Below are 20,377 nucleotides of genomic sequence, written 5' to 3'. Positions count from 1 at the left end.
CAGTGAATACTTTACTTTTATTTATTGACACACTCCTATATTTGCCCTTATTTTATTAATTTGTACACATTTTTAAATCTGTGAGGAAAATGCTTTTTGTGTGTGTGGGTGGCTTATAACTGTGATGGACTTGAATTCTGTTTGCTTATATTTTAGTTAGAATCTTTGCTCTATAAATCATACGTAGTGAAATTGCTCTGGAGCAGTAGTTCTCAACCTTGGCTTGCACATTCTAATCACCTGGGGAACTTTAAAAATCACTGATTCCTGGGCCCACTCTGAGAGATTCTGATTTCATTGTGTTTGCGTGTGTGTTTGCGTGTGTGTTTGCGTGTGTGTTTGTGTGTGTGTTTGTGTGTTTGTGTGTGTTTGTGTGTTTGCGTGTGTGTTTGCGTGTGTGTTTGTGTGTTTATGTGTGTTTGTGTGTGTGTTTATGTGTGTTTGTGTGTGTGTTTGCGTGCGTGTTTGTGTGTGTGTTTGTGTGTGTTTATGTGTGTGTTTGTGTGTGTGTTTGCTTGCGTGTGTTTGTGTGTGTGTGTTTGTGTGTGTGTTTGCGTGCGTGTGTTTGTGTGTTTGTGTGTGTGTGTTTGTGTGTGTGTTTGCGTGCGTGTGTTTGTGTGTGTGTGTGTGTGTGTGTGTGTGTGTGTGTTCCAAGCATCAGTTTAAAAAGCTCCACAGGTAATTCTAATGTACAGCCAGGGTGAGAACTATTGCTCCACAGTCCACCCCCCCCTTTTTTTTAATGGTAAGACTATCAGGCACTGCAGTTCACCTTCATGCTATCTTATCATTTTTGGTATCCTGGGGGAGTTACATAATGTTGTGGAAATTTTCTTTTTCTTGAAAGTTTGAAAGAATCCATTAGTGAATCATATTGGTTGGAGCCTTTGTTGGGGCAATTATTTGGGTAATTTTTTTCACTTTTTATTTGGTTATTAGTTTATTCATGTGTTTTGATAGTTCACAATTCTTACAGAAATATCATCTCTTTAATTATGGCTTTAAATTTATCTTTCATAAAGGCTTGTATAATTTATCATAAGATAATTTATAATTTATTGCATCTCTATGTGTCATGTACTATTTCATCATTTCATTGTTTATATTCTTTCTTGATCATCTTTGTTAGAATCTGATCTATTTCATTTATTTAAAAAACTTGGATTTATTTGTTGCAGTTGTTTTTCTTCTTTCAAATTCATCTATTTGTGCTTTTATCCTTTTTGCTTTCTGCTTGTTTTCCTTATGACACATTTTTGCACTTTCAAAAATTTTTGTTCAGTTCATTGCTCATTGGTTCAAAACTCTGACTGAATTTCAGAATTACTTGGGGAACTTTAAAAAATACTAATGCCACTCTCACCCACCCCAAGATTCTGATATAATTTATTTAGGCTTGGCTCTGCTTTATTTTTTTATTTTTAAGTTCCTAATGCGAAGTCAAGGCCGAGAATTGCTGTTAGCACATTTAACGAAGTTAACTATCATATATATATATTTATATTGATTTCAGAGAGGAAGGGAGATGCAGAGAGAGATAGAAACATCAATGATGAGAAAGAATCACTGGGGATTGAGCCCGCAACCCTGGCATGTGCCTGACTGGGATTTGAACAGTGAACTCCTGGTTCATAGGTCAATGCTCAACCACTGAGCCATGCTGGCTGAGCTAAGTTAACTATATTTAACTCTAAGTTCTCTTATGTAATAATCTAAATAAAATATTTTACCCAAGATTTATAGATTTGCCTGTATCTTATAGGTTGGTACGTTTAAAACATTTTAGCCCAGCCGGCATGGCTTAGTGGTTGTGGGCTCAATCCCCAGTGTGGGATGTGCAGGAGGCAGCGGATCAATGATTCTCTCTCATCATGGGTGGTTCTCTCTCTCTCTCTCTCCCTCTCCCTTTCTCTCTGAAATCAATAAGAATATATTTAAATTTTTTATTAGAATCAATACTTGTATTTTTCAATTTATTCTCAGCACAATAATTATGTAAACCAGAATTAATTTTATAGTGTAACGAATAAAAGAAAGCATTTATTAGAACAAAAAGAGCTGTAGCCTGGGAGACACAGATTCAGGTAGCATCCTAATTTGTGTTCCACTGAGACAAAAGGGAGGCCACCTTTTATAGAGAAAGTTGCTGCCTTTTAGAGAGAAAGGTTCTGTCCAAGTTCCCAATTCAGTCTGTTTTATGCAAGTTGGGGCGGGTCTCAGTTCATTGGTGAAAAGACAGAACCAGGAACATCCTTGCAGTGGTTGACTCAGAGGGTGTAAGCACGCAAGGGAATAGTACAGGAGGTTGAAATCTCAGTCTGTGTGTTTTCCTGAAATGCAGAGTGCACCAGAGGCCTCTGTCAGCAATGGCCACCACCTGTATACATGGCAGAGACCCCAGGAAAACCGCACAACTCCCAGTAATGGTGCAAACCCACACCTTCAATATCATCTCTAGCTAAAAACATAAGGTGTGGTGGGAAGGGGAAGGCCAGTTATAGCAGGTTATCTGGAAAGGGTAACAGTCAACAAGGGTAAGGTTGTTAGGCAGATTTAAGTCCTTGCCTCTGCATTGCTAAAAGTTTCTAAAGACTTAGAGTCATTCTCTAACTGGTACAGAGGGAACACCCTTGCACATGGAGATTTTCCTTATACATGTAAATGTTTCTTACAAAAGGGTAACTTTTACTCAGTTTTCAGAGCTTCCCCTGTGTCTGCAGTTTCTTAAAAATAACCAGCCTAAAATAATCCTCATGCCAAGTAGGCAGATTTTGAGGTGACAGATTGTGCTCCCCTTCACGTTCATGGTGGAGTTCTGCAGCCCTGTATTCTCAAGGGGCCAGAACATGAACTATCAGTATATCCTTCTTCTAGAAATATTGAAGCCCGGTTAAAATGATCTATTTTTTCACTTTATTTCCATTTGGCATCCTTTACTCACTTTTAATTCAGCATTAGATTGATGACTACTTAGTGATTACATACATGACAGTATTGTCAATTGCTCTATGCCAGTTTGGTCACTCATCAATATATATCACTTTGGTCATTTGTAAATATATATAATAAATATATATCAGTATATCCTTCATAAATATATATTCACTAGGGGCCCAGTGCATGAATTTGTGCACCTTGAAAGGGACTGTAGGCTGCAAGGCTGCGGTGGGCACAGGGGCGGGTCTTGGCCCATCCTCCTCGCCCCTGCCCTGCCCCGCCACGGCCCCAGTCCCCTGTCTGCTGCTGCCACTCCCACACGCTGACGGTGCCGCTCGCACCTGCTGATGTTGTGGAGCGATTGGGGCCAGTGCCATCAGTGGGTGCAAACAGGTGCAAGCAGATCCTGCACTGGCAGCGGGTGCGAGGGGTGGCTGCCGGCCCTGATTGCCCCTCAGGAGCAGGGGGAGGTGGAGAAGCCCTGAGGAGCGATCAGGGCAGGCAGTCGCTGCTCACACCCACTGACAGTGCCGACCGATTGGGGCCGGCGCTGGGTGCCAGCAGCGAGTGTGAGTGGGGCCAGTGCTGGCAGCAGGTGTGGGTGCCAGGTGGGACCACGGTGCGCAGGAGCAAAGAATTTTCAGTAACCACCAGACGATTGCCCCGATGATAGCGACTGGCGCCCTGCCTTGGTCTGGCGCCCCTGCTCACCTGCTCCACCATCCCAACGCAGCTGATGCCAGCTATGTTCTGCGCGCGCCCCCTGGTGGTCAGCGCACATCATAGCGACCAGTTGTTCGGTTGTTCTGCAGTTTGGCCTATTTGCATATTAGCCTTTTATTATATAGGATAACTACATTTCAGGTCATTAATAAATGTATATTCAATGCATAGAACTAGGTGAGAGCTATGAATATTTTCTCTACACTTTCCGACCCAATTACTAAAAGATAAGTTTCAGATTGAATACTACTGTAGGGATGGAAAACTTTTCCCTTCTTCCTTTCTACGTTCTTTGGCTGGTCTAGTAGTTAAACTGACTTAAGACAGACTAACAGGAGGAGAACAATTTTTATATATATGGTAGCCCCATAAAAATGTGAGACTTCCTGGTAGTCAGGAAATTGAGGCTTACATCCACCTTGAACTGAGGAGAAGAGGGTAGGGCTCTGGGCTTCAAAGGAGAGTAGAACAATTCACAGGAAGTTGGGCAGAGCAAATGCTTGGTAAACAAATGTTTGCCATGCCATGCAGATAAATCTTTCTGATTTAAAAAGTTTTCTCTGATAATAGCTCTCTTCCTGGCACAGAGCCCTTATCTAAATTCTTTTAGGTAGTTAAGTGGGAAGTACAAGTTCTTCCTGAGTCTGTTGGGTCCCTATTGTCTTCAGCTTGAAATAACCCACTTGCCAAAGTGGCACATTTCGGGGGTGGGGGGGAAGGGCCGGGGGAGGAAGCACGTTTTCTGTTCTCTCTTACTACCTTTACTAAAAACTTAATAAAACCCCAGCTCTGTTGTCCTTTTAGGTGTTCCAGCAACATCTTCTCACCCCTTACTTTTTCTTACTGAGATATAATTCATGCAACATAAAATTCACCATTTTAACATGTTCAACACAGCTTGGTGTCCAATATAATTTTTAATTTTTATTTATTTATTTAAAATCTTTATATTTGAAAGTACTGCATATGTTCCCTTTTCTCTCCCATTGACTCCTTATAGCAAACCCCTGCCCACTTGCCCCCAAATTGAGGTAAAATTTATATAACATAAATAAATTAGTCATTTTAAAGTGTAAAATTCAGTGGCATCTAGTATATCCACAGTATTGTACAACTATCACATCTTTCTAGTTCCAAGATATTTTATTTTTTTAGAAAATATATTTTTATTGATTTCAGAGAGGAAGGGAGAGGGAAAGATAGGAACATCAATGATGAGAGAGAATCATTGATTGGCTGCCTCCTGCACGTCTCCTCCTGGGGATTGAGCTGGCAACCTGGGCATGTGTACTGACCTGGAATCTAACCTGGGACCCTTCAGTCCATAGGCCAATGCTCTATCCACTGAGCAAAACCGGTTAGGGCCCAAGACATTTTAATCACCCGAGAAGGAAACCCTGTGTCCATCCAATAGCATCTTACCAGAAATAGCCACTCAGCATAAATATGACAATTTAGCTAACTTCTAAATGGAATCAGGCCAGATGAATTGCCCAAGAAAGCAGCTGAACATGGGGCCATTTTGGAATAAAGCCAAAGGTGCCATTTGAAGGATATAGATCTCTGGGCTTACTAGATTTTTAGAACCTGAACCGGTAAAGACAGTGCCTAGTCAATATTGGTAACTGATTTTTTTTCATTTTGAATATAATTATTTCACTAACTAAAACTCACTTCTATAATCCTTTATGGTAATTAACAAAGCTTCCTGTGTTGATCAGAGATAAACTACTGACACATTTTATCAGCTCCTTCTAAAGTGTAGGCTTCTGATAGAAATTTGCTAAACACTACCAAAGCGTATCTTCCTAATTAGGATAATTGACCACCCAAACAGACTCACTCATATCTATTATATTGTCCATGTTGAATTACCCTGATGTTACACCATATGCACAATTAAATTTTGCAACTTTAATGATAAAAATTGGTCAAAAATGGGAGCAAAGGGAATATTAAAATGGAGCCTTCAAGTAGCCTGTGCCCCAGGTAAAGCGTAAATGGTAGCCTAAATCTACTGTTCTCTTCAATTACCATGTTTTTCTCAGCATGTGAGCGTCTCACTATGTTGACAATTATTCCAATCGTTAAAGATCCTCCCCTCCCCTCATACAACATGGCACCTAAGCCTAAGGAAGCTATTTCAACTGCTCTTCAAAAAGAGGCCTTTACTTCATTCGACATGGGAGAAAATTGGGCTGTGTTGTATTACTGAATGAGGCACAGTTTTCAGTGGTTAAGGGTACTCAAGGGTATTTTTTACTCTCTCTGATTTTTACTAACTACTTTATAATCTCCCTTTCCTATCTGAGTGTCCCACCCACCCAAACACATAACAGAATGTGAGATGAGACTGGGTCTGGCATTGAGCTGGGTTCTTTGAGGTTCCTGAAGAAGTGTAAGGCGGGGTCTCTGGTACACTAGAATTTCAGATATGCCTGTTTTAATTGCTCTCAAGGCAAGCAATCAGTAGGACCAGAAGTCAGGATAATTTTATCCTAGATCCAAGGTAGTTTTATGTTATTTTTAATGGGAAAAAATGACAAAACATATTCATCTTGTGAGAAAGAATATTATTTTGTCTATAACATACATATAGGATCCCACTGTGAAATTGCAAAGACAGACAGTTCAATTCATGGTAGAGATGAATGATGGATTTATTGCTTTAATATCATTTCCTCATTCGAACCAGATGGTGATGAAAATATAAAATAATCTTTATATACTGAAATCTGGATTATATATTCATTATCATAGCTCATGTGTAGAATATCTTCTTACGAAATAGCCTCAACTTTTTTTCTTTACAGTAACAAAAAGGATATGGACAGTAAGTAGCTTTATTGATTTTAAGTTTGCTGATTTTTTTATTTCTTAGTTTCTAATTATGATTCCAACAGGTATTAGCTTTTGATGCATATGAAGAAGCTGAAATGGATGATAAAAGGCAAGAAGACTATAGAATAAGACGCTATAAAATCTACTTCTACCCTGAAGATGACACAATTGAAGTAATTGAACCATTTGTAGAAAATAGCGGACTGCCTCAAGGTATCTATTTAAAGCAGAGTTATAGTTCTTTATTTTTTAACTTCTGCTTTTATATACTATCTTTCTCTAGCTTTTTAAAAAGACCTCATGCTGCCCTAGCTGGTTTGGCTCAGTGGTGACACGTGAACTCATTTTTGGGTTGATTTTTCTTTGTTAAATGGCATTTAAATATATAAAATAAATATAAAAAATATAAGTCTTTGTTTTACTATGGTTGCAAAGATCAAAAAATTTCTATATGGGACATGGCACCAGAGTTAAGTTAGGGTTTTTCAAAATGCTGACATGCCGAGCTCAAAATGTTCGCCATCACTGCTCTACTTACTATTTACTTATTGTTATTAACAGATTTTATGATTTTCTGCCTATGTCGAATAAACTTTTTGTTTGCTACTTATTTGGCTTAGTGCCTCCATATTTATATACTATACTGGATTCTAGGGGGAGAAATAGAGGAATTTGGGGACCTTGAGAATAAGCTGGTGATGAGTCAGTATGCAAAGGACTTCCTTCAATGCTCAAGGAATTGAGGTTTTACTTAATTTTTAAAAAATATATTTTTGTTGATTTCAGAGAAGGGAGAGGGAAGGAGAGATAGAAACATCAATGATGAGAGAGAATCATTGCTCAACTGCCTCTTGTGCTTCCCCCCATACAGGGCATATGCCCTGACTGGGAATTGAACCGTGACCTTCTGGTTCATAGGCCAATGCTCAACCACTGAGCCACACCAGCTGTGTAATTGAACTTTTTTTTAGAGCATGGCTTCATTGTGTCTGGATGATGAATTGGGAGCCAGTCAGCATTGCCAACCTATTTTCTGCCAGGCACTGTGCTTGCTTTGGGGGAAATGGAAAAGGAATAAGACCTGTTATACTCCTATCTTGTGGAGCTTATAGGCGAGCAGGTTTAGAGAGAGAAGGGAACAGGTGACTAGTCCAAGAGTTTTGCAATTGTTTAGGTTAGAAATGCTGAGTGGTCAGACCAGAACTTTGATGGAGGAAATAGAAAATAGGGGAAAGATTTTAGAGACATTTGGTTGGCAGAGTTGATAGGCCTTGAGAAGTGCTTAAATACACAGTATGAGGAAGGGGAATATCTAATGATAAAGTGTCTACTTTATCATTATGTTATTTAATCCCCTAACAACCATCTAAAGTAGGTCATTGTCGGCTTTTACAGAAAAGGAAACAGGCTTAGAGAGATAATTTGCTCCATCTGAGTCTTAAATGATTGCCTCGGAGCTCACTGTGTGGCTGATGCATTAATAAAGCCCAGGAGCATGGAGCAAGGAGCAGCATTGGGTTTGGAGCTGAGGTATGTTTGTTTGGGTCATGAGGACTTTGAAGGTGTGTTGGGACATCTGTATGGTGATGCCCGCCAGGCAGGTGGAACCTTGACATTTATTTTCAGGGAAAAAGTCAAGACTAGAGATGTGGACTGGGAACTAGGGGTGTCCAGATTATGAGTACAATTAGGCTTATTCCACCATGTTGGAATAGCTGCTGTTGAGGTGGTGGAAAGAGGAAGAAGACTTGATTTGGTGTCTGTGCTTGATTTTACTAGTGGAGGGAGAAGGGAGAATTGGTCTGAGGAGACAATATGAGCTGTCCTCATTATTCATTGTGTTTTAACTGATATACTCTCTACTCCCTGGTCTTTTCGTTTGAATAACTTATGATTTAATGGTAAATCTTTTAGGAAATATGGAAATGCCTTGAGATATATATATATATTTCAGAGAGGAAGGGAGAGGGAGAGAGAGACAGAAACATCAATGATGAGAGAGAATCATTGATCAGCTGCCTCCTGCACACCCGAGGATATTTTCCCATTGATTTCCATAGAGAGTGGAAGAGAAAGGGAAAGACAGAGAGAAATATCAATGTGAGAGAAACACATTGATTGGTTGCCTCCTCCACACATCCTAACCAGGGCCTGGGCCTGGGAGAAGCCTGCAACCGAGGTGTGTGCCCTTGACCAGAATCAAATGTAGGACCCTTTGGTCCGCAGACCGACACTCCATCCACTGAGCCAAACCAGCTAAAGCGGCCTTGATATTTAAAAAAAGGTTTTCACAAATTTTTAACGTTGAAAGTGTGACATTTTATTTTGTAAATGGACAAGAGGTCTCTGACTCTTTAGAGTCATTTTTGAACATGTATAAGGCAGTTTTTAAAGTTTTACAAAAATGTATTAGAAAATACTTGAAGAATTATTTCAGAAAAGAAAGAAAATTTATAACTTAATTTCCATGAGCATGTATTTTACGTAAGTGTGTATATTAGGTAAGTGACATATTGTTTTAATAAAAAATATTTTCTTGTAAGTTTACACTTAAATGCTTTACTCTGATATTCTCTACATAAGCCTTCCTTATTTTTGATTACCTTCCCTACATGACACCAAATTTACACAAGTGATGGACAGGAATCTAGGACATCCCAAACCTGCATTAGTGACTTGCATTGATTTTTATTATTATTTTAAAGTGAAAAATCACATTCCTGTGGCTCACTGGCACCTGTCCAGTGAGTCTTGGTTTTATTAAACTATCCAAGAAAAGAAATGAATTGCAAGATCTTCTCTGAGGACCTTGGACAGGCCTTTATTAGGAGTTTTCAATTTTTCACCCTCTTGATTTCAAATGTCACACAGGCAGACTCCAAAGGCAAATTGAAGATAGTCATAATGATTTATTTGAAAATAATTTTTATGTAAGTAATAGGGCATGTTATTCATAAACACCAGAAAAAAAAAACCTTGAGTAAAAGACAATTCTAAACTATCCTGTGAAAATGTCAGAATTTCTGATTGGCTCATTCTGAGCAGGTCACTTCCCTGAGTGAAGACACAGCTTAAGGGGTCTGTATAGGATACATAGTAATCATGTTATGTAACAAGACCGAATTTGTCAGCAGAGTGAAGATACCTGATGGGCTCTAGCAAGTCCGGGTGAAAGCAAACATGAATAAGCAAGCTTTGTTTAGTGAGAAACCAGTCTCCCTTGAAATTCAGTATGAAGCTTTTTTATGAAGGAAAGTCTGTTTGAACAGAGGATACCCTGCAAAATAATTTAAATACCTTCTTTAGGCTTTTCTAAATTAAAAAAAAAAACTGGGGAAAAGAACACAAGATTAATGAATCAGTGGCTCAAACCTGGGATGGGGTAGGTAGTATTTCTTTCAGTTGTGTCTTGAGTGGTGTGGGACTGCTTTTCATGTGCCTGTGGGCCCTGGGAAGGGGCTAGGGGTCACATCTAGGCCCTGCGCACGGATGGTGTTCCTGTCACTTTCATAGAGGTTTCAATATTTTCCAAATGAACTAGTTTGTTTATTTATTTTTTGTAGAGCAGACTGTTTAGAAATTCGTAGACTGTTTAGAAATTCGTGCACCTGGATTTAGCCTCCTTTTAGTTGCCTCTCCTATCATGTAAAGTTTTAGGGAGGGGGGAGTTTAGAATAAGCCCAAAACAAAGAAGAATGGGCATTCAGTTATATGCAGCTTCTAATCAGAACATATATTTTTTTTAGAACATATTTTTAATGTTCCCGAATCCTGGCTGTCAGAGAGATTTATGTGTATTATAAGTCAAATCACTTTACACTTCAAGGCTTGCTTTCATTTCTTGCCATGACATTATTCTCTTTTTGGTTAGATGTGTTATATTTGTAGAATTTGTTGCAATGTAGTTGAAATAATGTATACAAAGCCATGAATGTCAGAGGTTAACCCCAATAGTTTTACCTCCAATTGTCTAACAGAAAAATCCTTTGTTAAATACTACCAAGTCCAAACTAATCTATGCTAAGTAAATGATAATGATTAGAAATGTGCCATGGATATTCTGATAAGGTCTATACCAGTTTTCAGTTGAGAGAGATAATTAGAATCTTCTGACCTACCACCAGAATTTCTGATTCTGTAGGCCTGGGGTCTAGAATTTGGTTCTTAGTGTATCCTTGGTTAAGAACACTGATCTAGGATGTCCAGTACTACCTATAATAATAAAAGTGTCCTTCCGGACGATCTTCTGGATGAAGCCTCAGTGGCAGGGGCTGAGGCAGAGGTGGCCACGGTGGTGGCGGGGGGAGCCCCTTGCACAGATTTTGTGCATTGGGCCTCTAGTGTTGAATAAGAGTGGTAAAAGCGGACATCCCTGTCTTGTTCCTGTTCTTAAGGGAAATGCTTTTAGTTTTTGTCCACTGAGTATGATGTTATCATGATATGTAACATCATATAGGCCTTTATTATGCTTAGGTATGATCCCTGTATTCCCACTTCAATAAGCACTTTTATCATAAATGGGTATGGATTTTATCAAGTGCCTTTTCTGCATCTATTGATATGATCATGTAGTTTTTACCCTTCTTTTTGTTTATGTGATGTATCACGTTTATTGATGTGCGGATATTGTACCAATCTTGCTTCTCCGGAATGAATCCCACTTCATCATGGTGTATGACAGTGATGGTGAACCTTTTGAGCTCAGCGTGTCAGCATTTTGAAAAACCCTAACTTAACTCTGGTGCCGTGTCACATATAGAAATTTTTTGATCTTTGCAACCATAGTAAAACAAAGATTTCTATTTTTGATATTTATTTTATATATTTAAATGCCATTTAACAAAGAATATCAACCCCAAAAATGAGTTCGTGTGTCACCTCTGACACGCGTGTCATAGGTTCGCCATTACCGGTGTATGATCTTTTCAGTGTATTGCTGGATCCAGTTTGCTAATCTTTTGTTGAGGATTTTAGCATCGATATTCATCAGGGATATTGGCCTATAATTTTCTTTCTTTGTATTATCTTTACCTTGGGTTGGAATTAGGATAATGCTAGCCTCATAAAATGAGCTTGGGAGTGTTCCCTCCTCTTAAATATGTTGGAATAGTTTGAGAATAGTTATTAGCTTATTTGAATATTTGATAAAATTTGCTTGTGAAGCTGTAGGGTCCAGGACTTTGGTTTGCTGGGAGTATTATTTTTTTTATTACTGCTTCAATTTCTTTAGTTGTAATTGGTCTATTCAGATTTTCTGATTCTTCCTGATTGTTTTGGAAGATTGTATTTTTCTAGAAATTTACTCATTTCACTCAGGTTGTCCATTTTGTTGGCATATAATTTTTCATAGTATTTTCTTACAATCCATTGTATCTATGTGGTGTCAGTTTTTATTTCTCTTTCATTTTTAATTTTATTTATTGAGGTCCTGTCTCTTTTTTTTGTTGATGAGTCTGGTTAAAGGTTTGTCAATTTTGTTTATCTTTTCAAAGAACCAGCTCTTGTTTTCGTTGGATGTATCCTAGGTCTACAATGTTACTAAAATGAACTCAACATACTTAATTCTGGGAGGTAAATTCCTAAAAACTAAATTTAGTGGTATGAGCAAAGATCTAAAGCAAATCCCAACTGCGTGAAATGAAAACACATTAAACATGAAGGGATCTATCATCATTTTGATCTAAACCACAGGGAGATGTTAGAAAGTTAAAGCTTGCAGAGTGTAATCAGATAGTAGAGCCTTTAAAAATTGGAAGAGGGATGTAAAATATCAAGATAAGGAAGAGCTTAAAAGCAGATATCTGATGCCTGGACATCTGTCCAACTTGGGACAGTGTAGAAGGTAAACATCTAAAGATTTAAAGGGCAAATATAGTACATCTGTTGTTGTTTTTCCATTTTGTAGCATTATTTTTATTTTATACCCTGATGATCTTGAATGTTTTCCAGTGTGTGCCAAAGACATGGCATCCTGCCCATTTCTTTGATATTCCAGAACAAATTCCTGCTGATGGGGTTTCTGTCATTTATCATGGAAGACTATAAACACACACATAACCAATAAATAGAAATTTAAATTCCCAAAGGACACAGTTGAGAGAACCCTTGAATAAATTATTGAAGACCCTCATGTGCAACTATACATTTCAAACGGCCCACATTAGTTTTCTGATTAACATGGAATTGTGACTTGGGATTTCTTGTTATTAAAGTTTTCTTATTTAGTGTTAGGCCTGCCTTCTCTTTCCAACCCTTGGATGGTCAGATCTGTTTCCGTTACCACAAAAACCTTCTGAAAACCATCTAGTGAAAGAAGTATGGGAGCTAAGATAAGAAAGAGTGTGGGGCCTGGGATATGCAGTTTTATCATCTCTCTTTCCTTTTCTTTTTTTTCTTTTCTTTTTTTAAAAAATATATTTTATTGATTTTTTACAGAGAGGAAGGGAGAGAGATAGAGAGTTAGAAACATCGATGAGAGAGAAACATCGATCAGCCGCCTCCTGCACATCTCCTACTGGGGATGTGCCCGCAACCCAGGTACATGCCCTTGACCGGAATCGAACCTGGGACCTTTCAGTCCGCAGGCCGACGCTCCATCCACTGAGCCAAACCGGTTTCGGCGTCTCTCTTTCCTTTTCATGCTTGCTGCCAGTTCTCCCTATTTCTATCCTGTTTTGCCTATAAAACTCTGGCCTTCCTTCACTTAATTAATTTGTGGCTTCAGTACAGTGAAATGTAGTTCAGTGCAAACTGTGGAAAGTAATGGTATTTACTTTGAGCTTGAAAACCCAGGTTGAAGATCTTTTTCTGCCATTTGTTAGGGCGTGACCTTTGGCACGTCACTTAGCTAGTCCAGCTTTGGTTTTCTTATCCATAAGCTGAATATTTATATTTCATGCATTATCTGCCTCATGGGATGATTGACAATTAAATGAGAAAATGTATGTGAAAGCATATTTTAGGGCTATGATAATTATGATGATGATGATGATTATTTGAAAGCTCAGTAGGTGGGCCAGTTCTTCCCACCTAGGAAAATATCGGACTCCTATTGAAAATCTTACTGAACAGAAATTGCTTATTTGAATTTTTATAATGAAGTACAAATGCAAGATAGATGGAATTTCTGAAGAAGCTGAATAAATCTTACGTATTTTTAAAAACTGTCACAATGTAAGTATTTTCAAAGAGGTATATAATGGTTCCTGAAAATACCTGAAATGCCCATGCTTTCATAGATGTGTAAGTATGCAATTTGTTTTAAATGTCTAATCTTGAATGATTAAGTAATTTGCATACTGTTTTCAGTGGCATGAATTAAAGGCTAATTGAAATGTAATTTTTTTTGCAGTGAAATTATTTAACCTTTTATGTAGTACATTTAAAAATATTGAAGGCCAGTTCTAATTTTATAGTTTTATTATTTTAATTTAATGTACCAAGTAATTAAAAATTGCTACAAAGAAAAGAAGATGAAAATGATTTCAGTAAATTTTCTTTCAACAGAGTGAAAAGACGATTAGCAGAATAATGGAAGAGAGCTTAACACAGTACCTGGCACATAAAGATATTCATTAATTGCTCACTAACAAATTGTAATGAATAATTAATGAGTATTTCTAGACTTGGGTAAAGGTGCCATTCTCAGTGCTATATAAAATGAAGAAGGTTTCTTGACATTGTTATACTGAAACACTTCTATACAGAAGTCACACAAGCCAATTTTTCTTGAGCCATAAGAGCCTCAGTTTGCTATGCTTGTCTTTTCACTTTATTCTTTTTGTAAAAATATGTTTTTATTGATTTCTAGAGAGAGAGGAAGGGAGAGGGATAAAGAGATAAAAACATCAATGACAGAGAGATATCATCAAACAGCTGCTTCCTGCATGCCCCCTGTCCCTCCCCCCCACCCCCGCAACTGGGAATTGAGCCTAAAACCCTGGCATGTGCCCTTGCCATGACGGGAATTGAACTGGTGACCTCTTGGTTCCTGGATCGACACTCAACCACTGAGCCATACCAGTCAGGCCTCTTTGCTCTTAAAGTAGATGGTCAAGCCTAAGTTAGCGATGTTGAGGTAATTCTTCATGGGTATCTTGCAATCCTGTAGATCTCGCAAGCAGAGGCACCAACTACTCTCTGTTCAAGGATGTGTATATAGCAAACAGCTTTGGAAGACAAAGATAGTATCTCCTCCTGGAGTAAGTTACAGATTTGCTCATAGCCTTGGAAAATAGAGGTGGTGTTTCATTCCATAACGAAGCACAGACATGCTTACTGTCCAGTCTAATCAAAGTAATGTCTCCCCCTGAGACAAAAGGCAGGAATGATTGTTTCCCATTATAAAAAACTAGTGACCATGCACAGGAATCTGAGTAGCTCACTGCCGCTTGCCTCAGCTGGCTGCCCTGCCCTCCGCCGCTGTACTCTCCACCACATGTAGCTCGCTGCCCTGTCCTCCTATAGCTCCTGCTGCTTGTAGCTCACTGCCCCACCCTCCTGCTGTTCAGTCATTACATGACAGCATCCTAACCAATTTGCATATTACCCTATTATAAGTATAGATTTGGAATCCCTCAGCTCAGGGTTCCTCTCCTGTAACCCACTGTGGGTTCAGAAGTTACCAGGACCTGATATCACTTGTGGGAATTGAAGCTCAGGAAACTGGTGCAAAAAGTGCTGATGTTTTTACGACTAGCATTGCTGTTAATAAACTGCTCTTTGTTTATAACTAAAGCATCTTGTGTCTTCTGCCCGCATTCATGAATGTTTGGCAGGCTAACTCATTAGCTTGCAAGTAGGATAAAATTGCAAACTGTAAACAGTTCTTGCCAACAGGTTTCAGCAGTGTTTGGGTAAGTTTCCTGGTATGATGTGGTGTTGTTGGTGCCCTAATCTAGGAAGGGAATCCAGCGGCAAACCACCATTTTGAGAGTACTTAGCGTTTGGGGTCCATATTCTCAAGAGAAGAAGTGAATGGGCATTATAGGGTTGGAGTAAAATATGGGATGAGATCAGAACCTTTGTCCCAGAGCACTGTCTAAAACTATGGAGCTTATGATAATGCCCATTTTGTCGGTATGGTTGGGTGGAGGTGGATAGAGGCTATAGAGCAGTGGTTAGAAAACTGCGGCTCGCGAGCCACATGTGGCTCTTTGGCCCCTTCAGTGTGGCTCTTCCACAAAATACCGACTTCTGTGCATGGGCCACGAAGTTTCAATCACACTGTACGTGCGCGCCTGCACGTGGTATTTTGTGGAAGAGCCACACTCAAGGGGCCAAAGAGCCGCATGTGGCTCGCGAGCTGCAGTTTAACTACCACTGCTATAGAGGAAAAAGAAGAGAGAAGAGGGTGGTAGAGGAAAGAAGATTCTACAAAGCTTCAAAGCAGCATAAAGTCATTTATGCTACAGGAGCTGTAAATCATAGTGTTGTCACCTACTATAATGCAGCTTATTAGCTTATATTTTTGAGCCAAGAGTATGCATTTTGTGTAAGCAATCTGCTTTGGGGTCTTATTGCTTTGGTTTTTGAAATGATGACAGAATTATTCAACACATAGTTTTGTAAAAGGTGGAAGATTTATATGGTCTGAAAAGAAACCAGAGTATATCAACACATACTTTTGAATGCCTATTGTGTTCAAGGCATTGTGCTAAGTGTTTAAGATACTATGGTGAATAAGTGAACAGAACAATAGCAATAGCAGCAGCTAACTTCCACTGAATGCTTATTATAAACTAATGCTAAGTGGTTTACATGCATTTTACTCAATCCTGGCAACAACCACAAGAGGTATCAGATAATTTGTATAGCAATCTTAGAGTTAAGAAATCTGTCATTAATCACACTGCTGATGTCACATCAACTTCAGTGGCTTCAGCACTGCATGGCAGGGCACACACAGATGCAGGCCCTCAGTTGGTGAGGACGTGAACCCTACACCCAGCATGGGAGGCCCATGCAGCACCCTCCAACTCAGTTCAAGTGGATTTCTTCCAGTAACTGCCATTTTAAGGTGGTCGGTGCTCACACCGTCAAAGTTGTGTCTCTTCCTTCCTCCACAGTGTCATATCAGAGACCTCCCACACCCTCCCTTTCTCACAGCTTAGAACACAAGACCTGAAGGGACACCCAGAAACTGGGAAGAAAAAGGCATCATCGCAAGCTGTTGCCATGGCGACTCTTAGTGCCTTTTTTAGTGTGCTCACATTGGGTGAAAGTGGTGAAAGTGACCATGCTTGTTCTGGGAAAAGACATGGTGGCAGTGTCTGGTGTATTAGTTCACTTTTTATGCCCCCTTCTTCCCTCCTACCTTAGTCTTCATGGTTTATTCAAGTACTTCCTAGTACCACTTAGGCAATTCTAATAACTCTGGGCCTCAGAAGTCTCAGCTTCTTCTGGCTTCCTCAGAGTTTGAACATACTAATGCTGCCTCCAAGAAACATCCCTTTGCCCAGATCAGTGTTGTAGGAAAGCATCTGGGGCTGTGACTGATATGTGCTGTGACCTCTTCCTTGTTAGCTGCATGATGAAACAATTGTATTTTATTTCACACCACAGGGACTTTTATCCGGCGTCACCGGATTCCTCTCCCACCTCCTAATGTTGAAAAGTTTTATACTGTATTTGATTTCAATATCAACATAGATGTTGTCTTTTATGCCCGGACTTTCAAGATTTATGACTGTAATCCATTCACAAAAAACTTCTTGAGGAAAATAGGAGTCAGATTAAACCCCCCGGGAAAGTGTCCAGATGATCCTTACACAAAGATGCGGAGAGAGGTAAGAAGTTGATACGTCGTGAGTTCTTTTCTTCAGAATGAGAATCCCTTCAGTCAATAGAGGGTATTGGTACTTCTGAGGCGGATGTGAAAGAACTTTTGGGGCAAGAGTTGCTGGCGTTGTCCTCTTGTCCTTGGGGCTGGAGGGAACGCTGGCTGTCAGCCTCAGTGCTAGAAAGTCTCACTCACTGGCCCTGGCCACCTTCTCTCCATGGAGACTCCCTTCCAGGCAGTAGGAGTCTTCAGTGAGCCACGCACATGGGATAATTCCCAAGAGCCCACAATTGGTTTTGTGGTCACTGGCAGTGAATCCACACTTACCTGGCTTGTCTTTTCCCATTTTAGTTCCCTAAATTTCTGGGAAAAATTTTTGCTGCTTTTCTACTGATTTACTGAACCAAGCCTTGGGTACATCTTTTACTTTTTTTCTTCTTCCTTGGGACTGCCAGCTCCCCTTATGGTGGCATCAGATACAGAGATGTTCTGGAGCAGTGAGAAGGGCCATGATTCTGATGTACCCCCATTATGAAAGAAAAGTATGACCCCAATTAGTGTAGGGAGGAAAGAATAAGTGTTGGTTGTATCATTGTTTTCTTTCTAAAGTGTTTTTTTAATGACCCCATGGTCCAAATGTTATGCTTTATAAAACAATCTGAACACCCAAAGGGCAAGTGTCACATACCTAGCCAATGTTCTTTCTAGGATTTGAACTCAAATTTTTTGCTTCTTACTTGATTTTCATTATTGCCATTTGTTTATATATATGGTTGATTTCAGGGACGAAGGGAGAGGGAGAGAGAGACAGAAACATCAATGATGAGAGGGAATCATTGATCAGCTGCCTCCTGCACACCCCTCTGGGGATTGAGCCCACAACCTGGCATGTACCCTTGACCGGAATCAAACCTTGGACTCTTCAGTCTGAAGGCTGATCTATCCACTGAGCCAAACCAGCTAGGGATTCCTTTTTTCTTTTTATTGAAGTATGGTTATACACAACAAAATTCACAGAAATTAAGTATATAGTTGGATGAGTCTTAAAAAATACATACACCCATGTAATCTATACCCAAATTAAGATATAGAACATTTTTATCCCCCCTCCCCCGAAAGTACCCTCATGCCTTTTTCTAATCAGTCGTTCTCCTCCCCAGGGTTAACCACTATTCTACCTCTATAGATTAATCTCATTTTTATTGTTTTCAAAAATTGTAATTCATTTCCTTGAAGAAAGATAATATCAAAGTTAGAATAAAATTCTCTTTTGATTCTGCTTTGATCTCTTGTTAAAAGCTGCATGCAGAATCATTCATCTGTTCTTGCCTTCTAGCCCCAGCAGAATTATTCTTTAATGTTGTAGGCATACAACCCTCCTGAAAAATATATATCGTTGATCCTGGAGTATCCAAGGTGAAATCTTTGTGGCATTATACCTGTGTATATTGGCATGCAAGGAGATTTGTGGTTTTGGTTCATTTTTTCCCCCTAAATGTCCTAGATGAAAGAGTCTAGATAAATACGTCTTTAGAACCAACAGTAAGAACCTAAAAGAAATGGATCCATATGAATTATCACCCTTTACATATGGCTGCATTCATTCACTAACAGTTAACAGTTGGTAGTGATTATATGATAATGATTGTGAATGATGAATTATATGAAATGCATAGAGCACTGTGCAATTCCATAGGTTTATAAAGAAAAAATTCTTTTGTGCCAGGAATCGAGAATAAATACCAAGAGCATCCTAGAAATGTTTTAAGTAATTTCCTTTCAGATTGGGAGAATCATTTTAGCATTTATTCCCTCGGGGAGAAAGTTCTTTAATAGATACAGAAATCTGTGGAAAATTAGGAGTTTAATAAGAGGCTTTTATATTGACTGTAATGCTTTTACTTCTCCAGTGTTTGCTGCATTGAAACATAAAGTTAAATTTAAACAATTTAACTTGCCCTAGCTGGTTTTGCTCAGTGGATAGAGCATTGGCCTGTGGACCGAAGAGTCCCGAGTTCGATTCCGGTCAAGGGCACTTACCTAGGTTGCAGGCTCCTCCCGGGCTCAGGCCCTGGTCAGGGCACCTACAGGAGGCAGGCAATCAATGGGTTTTTCTCACATAAATATTTTTCTCTGTCTTTCCCTCTTTCTTCCACTCTCTCTAAAAGTCAGTGGAAAAGTATCCTCGAGTGAGAATTAAAAACAAAACAAAATAATTTAACTTAAACTGAAAAGAGCCCCAATATTATATAATCAATAATACATGTCTTAGAGGCCTAATAATGCTGAAGAAATATTTTTCCAATCAATGAAAGTAGAGGTCCCATAATTTCATTTAATTATCAGGGATAATACTGGAGAGCCTCTGAAAGGCCATTATGTCTGCCTCCATTTCTTGGGATAAGTCTGCATGTAGACTGTCTTGGACAGGTACAACATTTTGAGAATTGACACAGCAGATTACGTAAGTTGATGTGAAACTACATCTCCCTTGCCAATGAGCACTTCCAATCCCAGTCCCATTTGGCTACATTACATAGGGCAGAGCAGTTTTTCTTCAAGATTGGGCTGGGAACGTACAAATGGAAAATAGTTGCACCAAGAAGACTGCAGAGCTAGTGGTTCCTGGGTTGGGGGACTGCAGAGCTGGTGGTTCCTGGGTTGGGGGACAGAACCCAGGCAGTGGTTCTGTGCCGATTGGGAAGTTTTCCATTTGTTCTGCTTCTGTTTCCATGGTACTTTCAGATCCTCAATATCTAAAGCTTTTGAGCAAAATAAAACCATGGATATATTTATTCCCTTTTACCTTCACAAAGACCTTTGGACGAGTAAGAGAATATACAGATATGAATTTTCATTAAAAAGATAATTTTAAATTGAGATATAATTAACATAGATGTATAGATGTTAAGCATGCAGATCAACAAGTTTCAAAAAATGTGTACAACTTAGTAACTAACATGAAAATCAAGATGTAAAATATTTCTTTCACCCCCGAAAGTTCCCTAGCTCCCATTTCCAGTCAATCCACTACCAAGGGGCAATTGCTGTTCTAATTTCTGTCACTATGTATTAGTTTTGTCATTTCTTTTTAAA

The 20,377-nt window shown here is 39.2% G+C and overlaps 1 protein-coding gene across 1 annotated transcript in view; it reads left to right on the top strand.

The window, feature by feature from the left end:
• The window catches only part of EFHC2 (EF-hand domain containing 2), a 156,815-nt gene that overhangs the window by 48,493 nt on the left and 87,945 nt on the right, over positions 1–20,377 (top strand). The window contains exons 3-4 of the mRNA XM_014457422.2: positions 6,564–6,714; positions 17,065–17,288. Of these exons, the coding sequence (XP_014312908.2) occupies positions 6,564–6,714; positions 17,065–17,288 (375 nt within the window). The remainder of the gene's footprint in view (positions 1–6,563; positions 6,715–17,064; positions 17,289–20,377) is intronic.

This window comes from Myotis lucifugus, unplaced genomic scaffold (genome assembly GCF_000147115.1).
Source record: "Myotis lucifugus unplaced genomic scaffold, Myoluc2.0 scaffold_76, whole genome shotgun sequence".
In the NCBI taxonomy this organism is placed as follows: domain Eukaryota; kingdom Metazoa; phylum Chordata; class Mammalia; order Chiroptera; family Vespertilionidae; genus Myotis; species Myotis lucifugus.
Note: the sequence above shows the minus strand (reverse complement) of the source record. Positions and strands in the feature narration are given on the sequence as shown.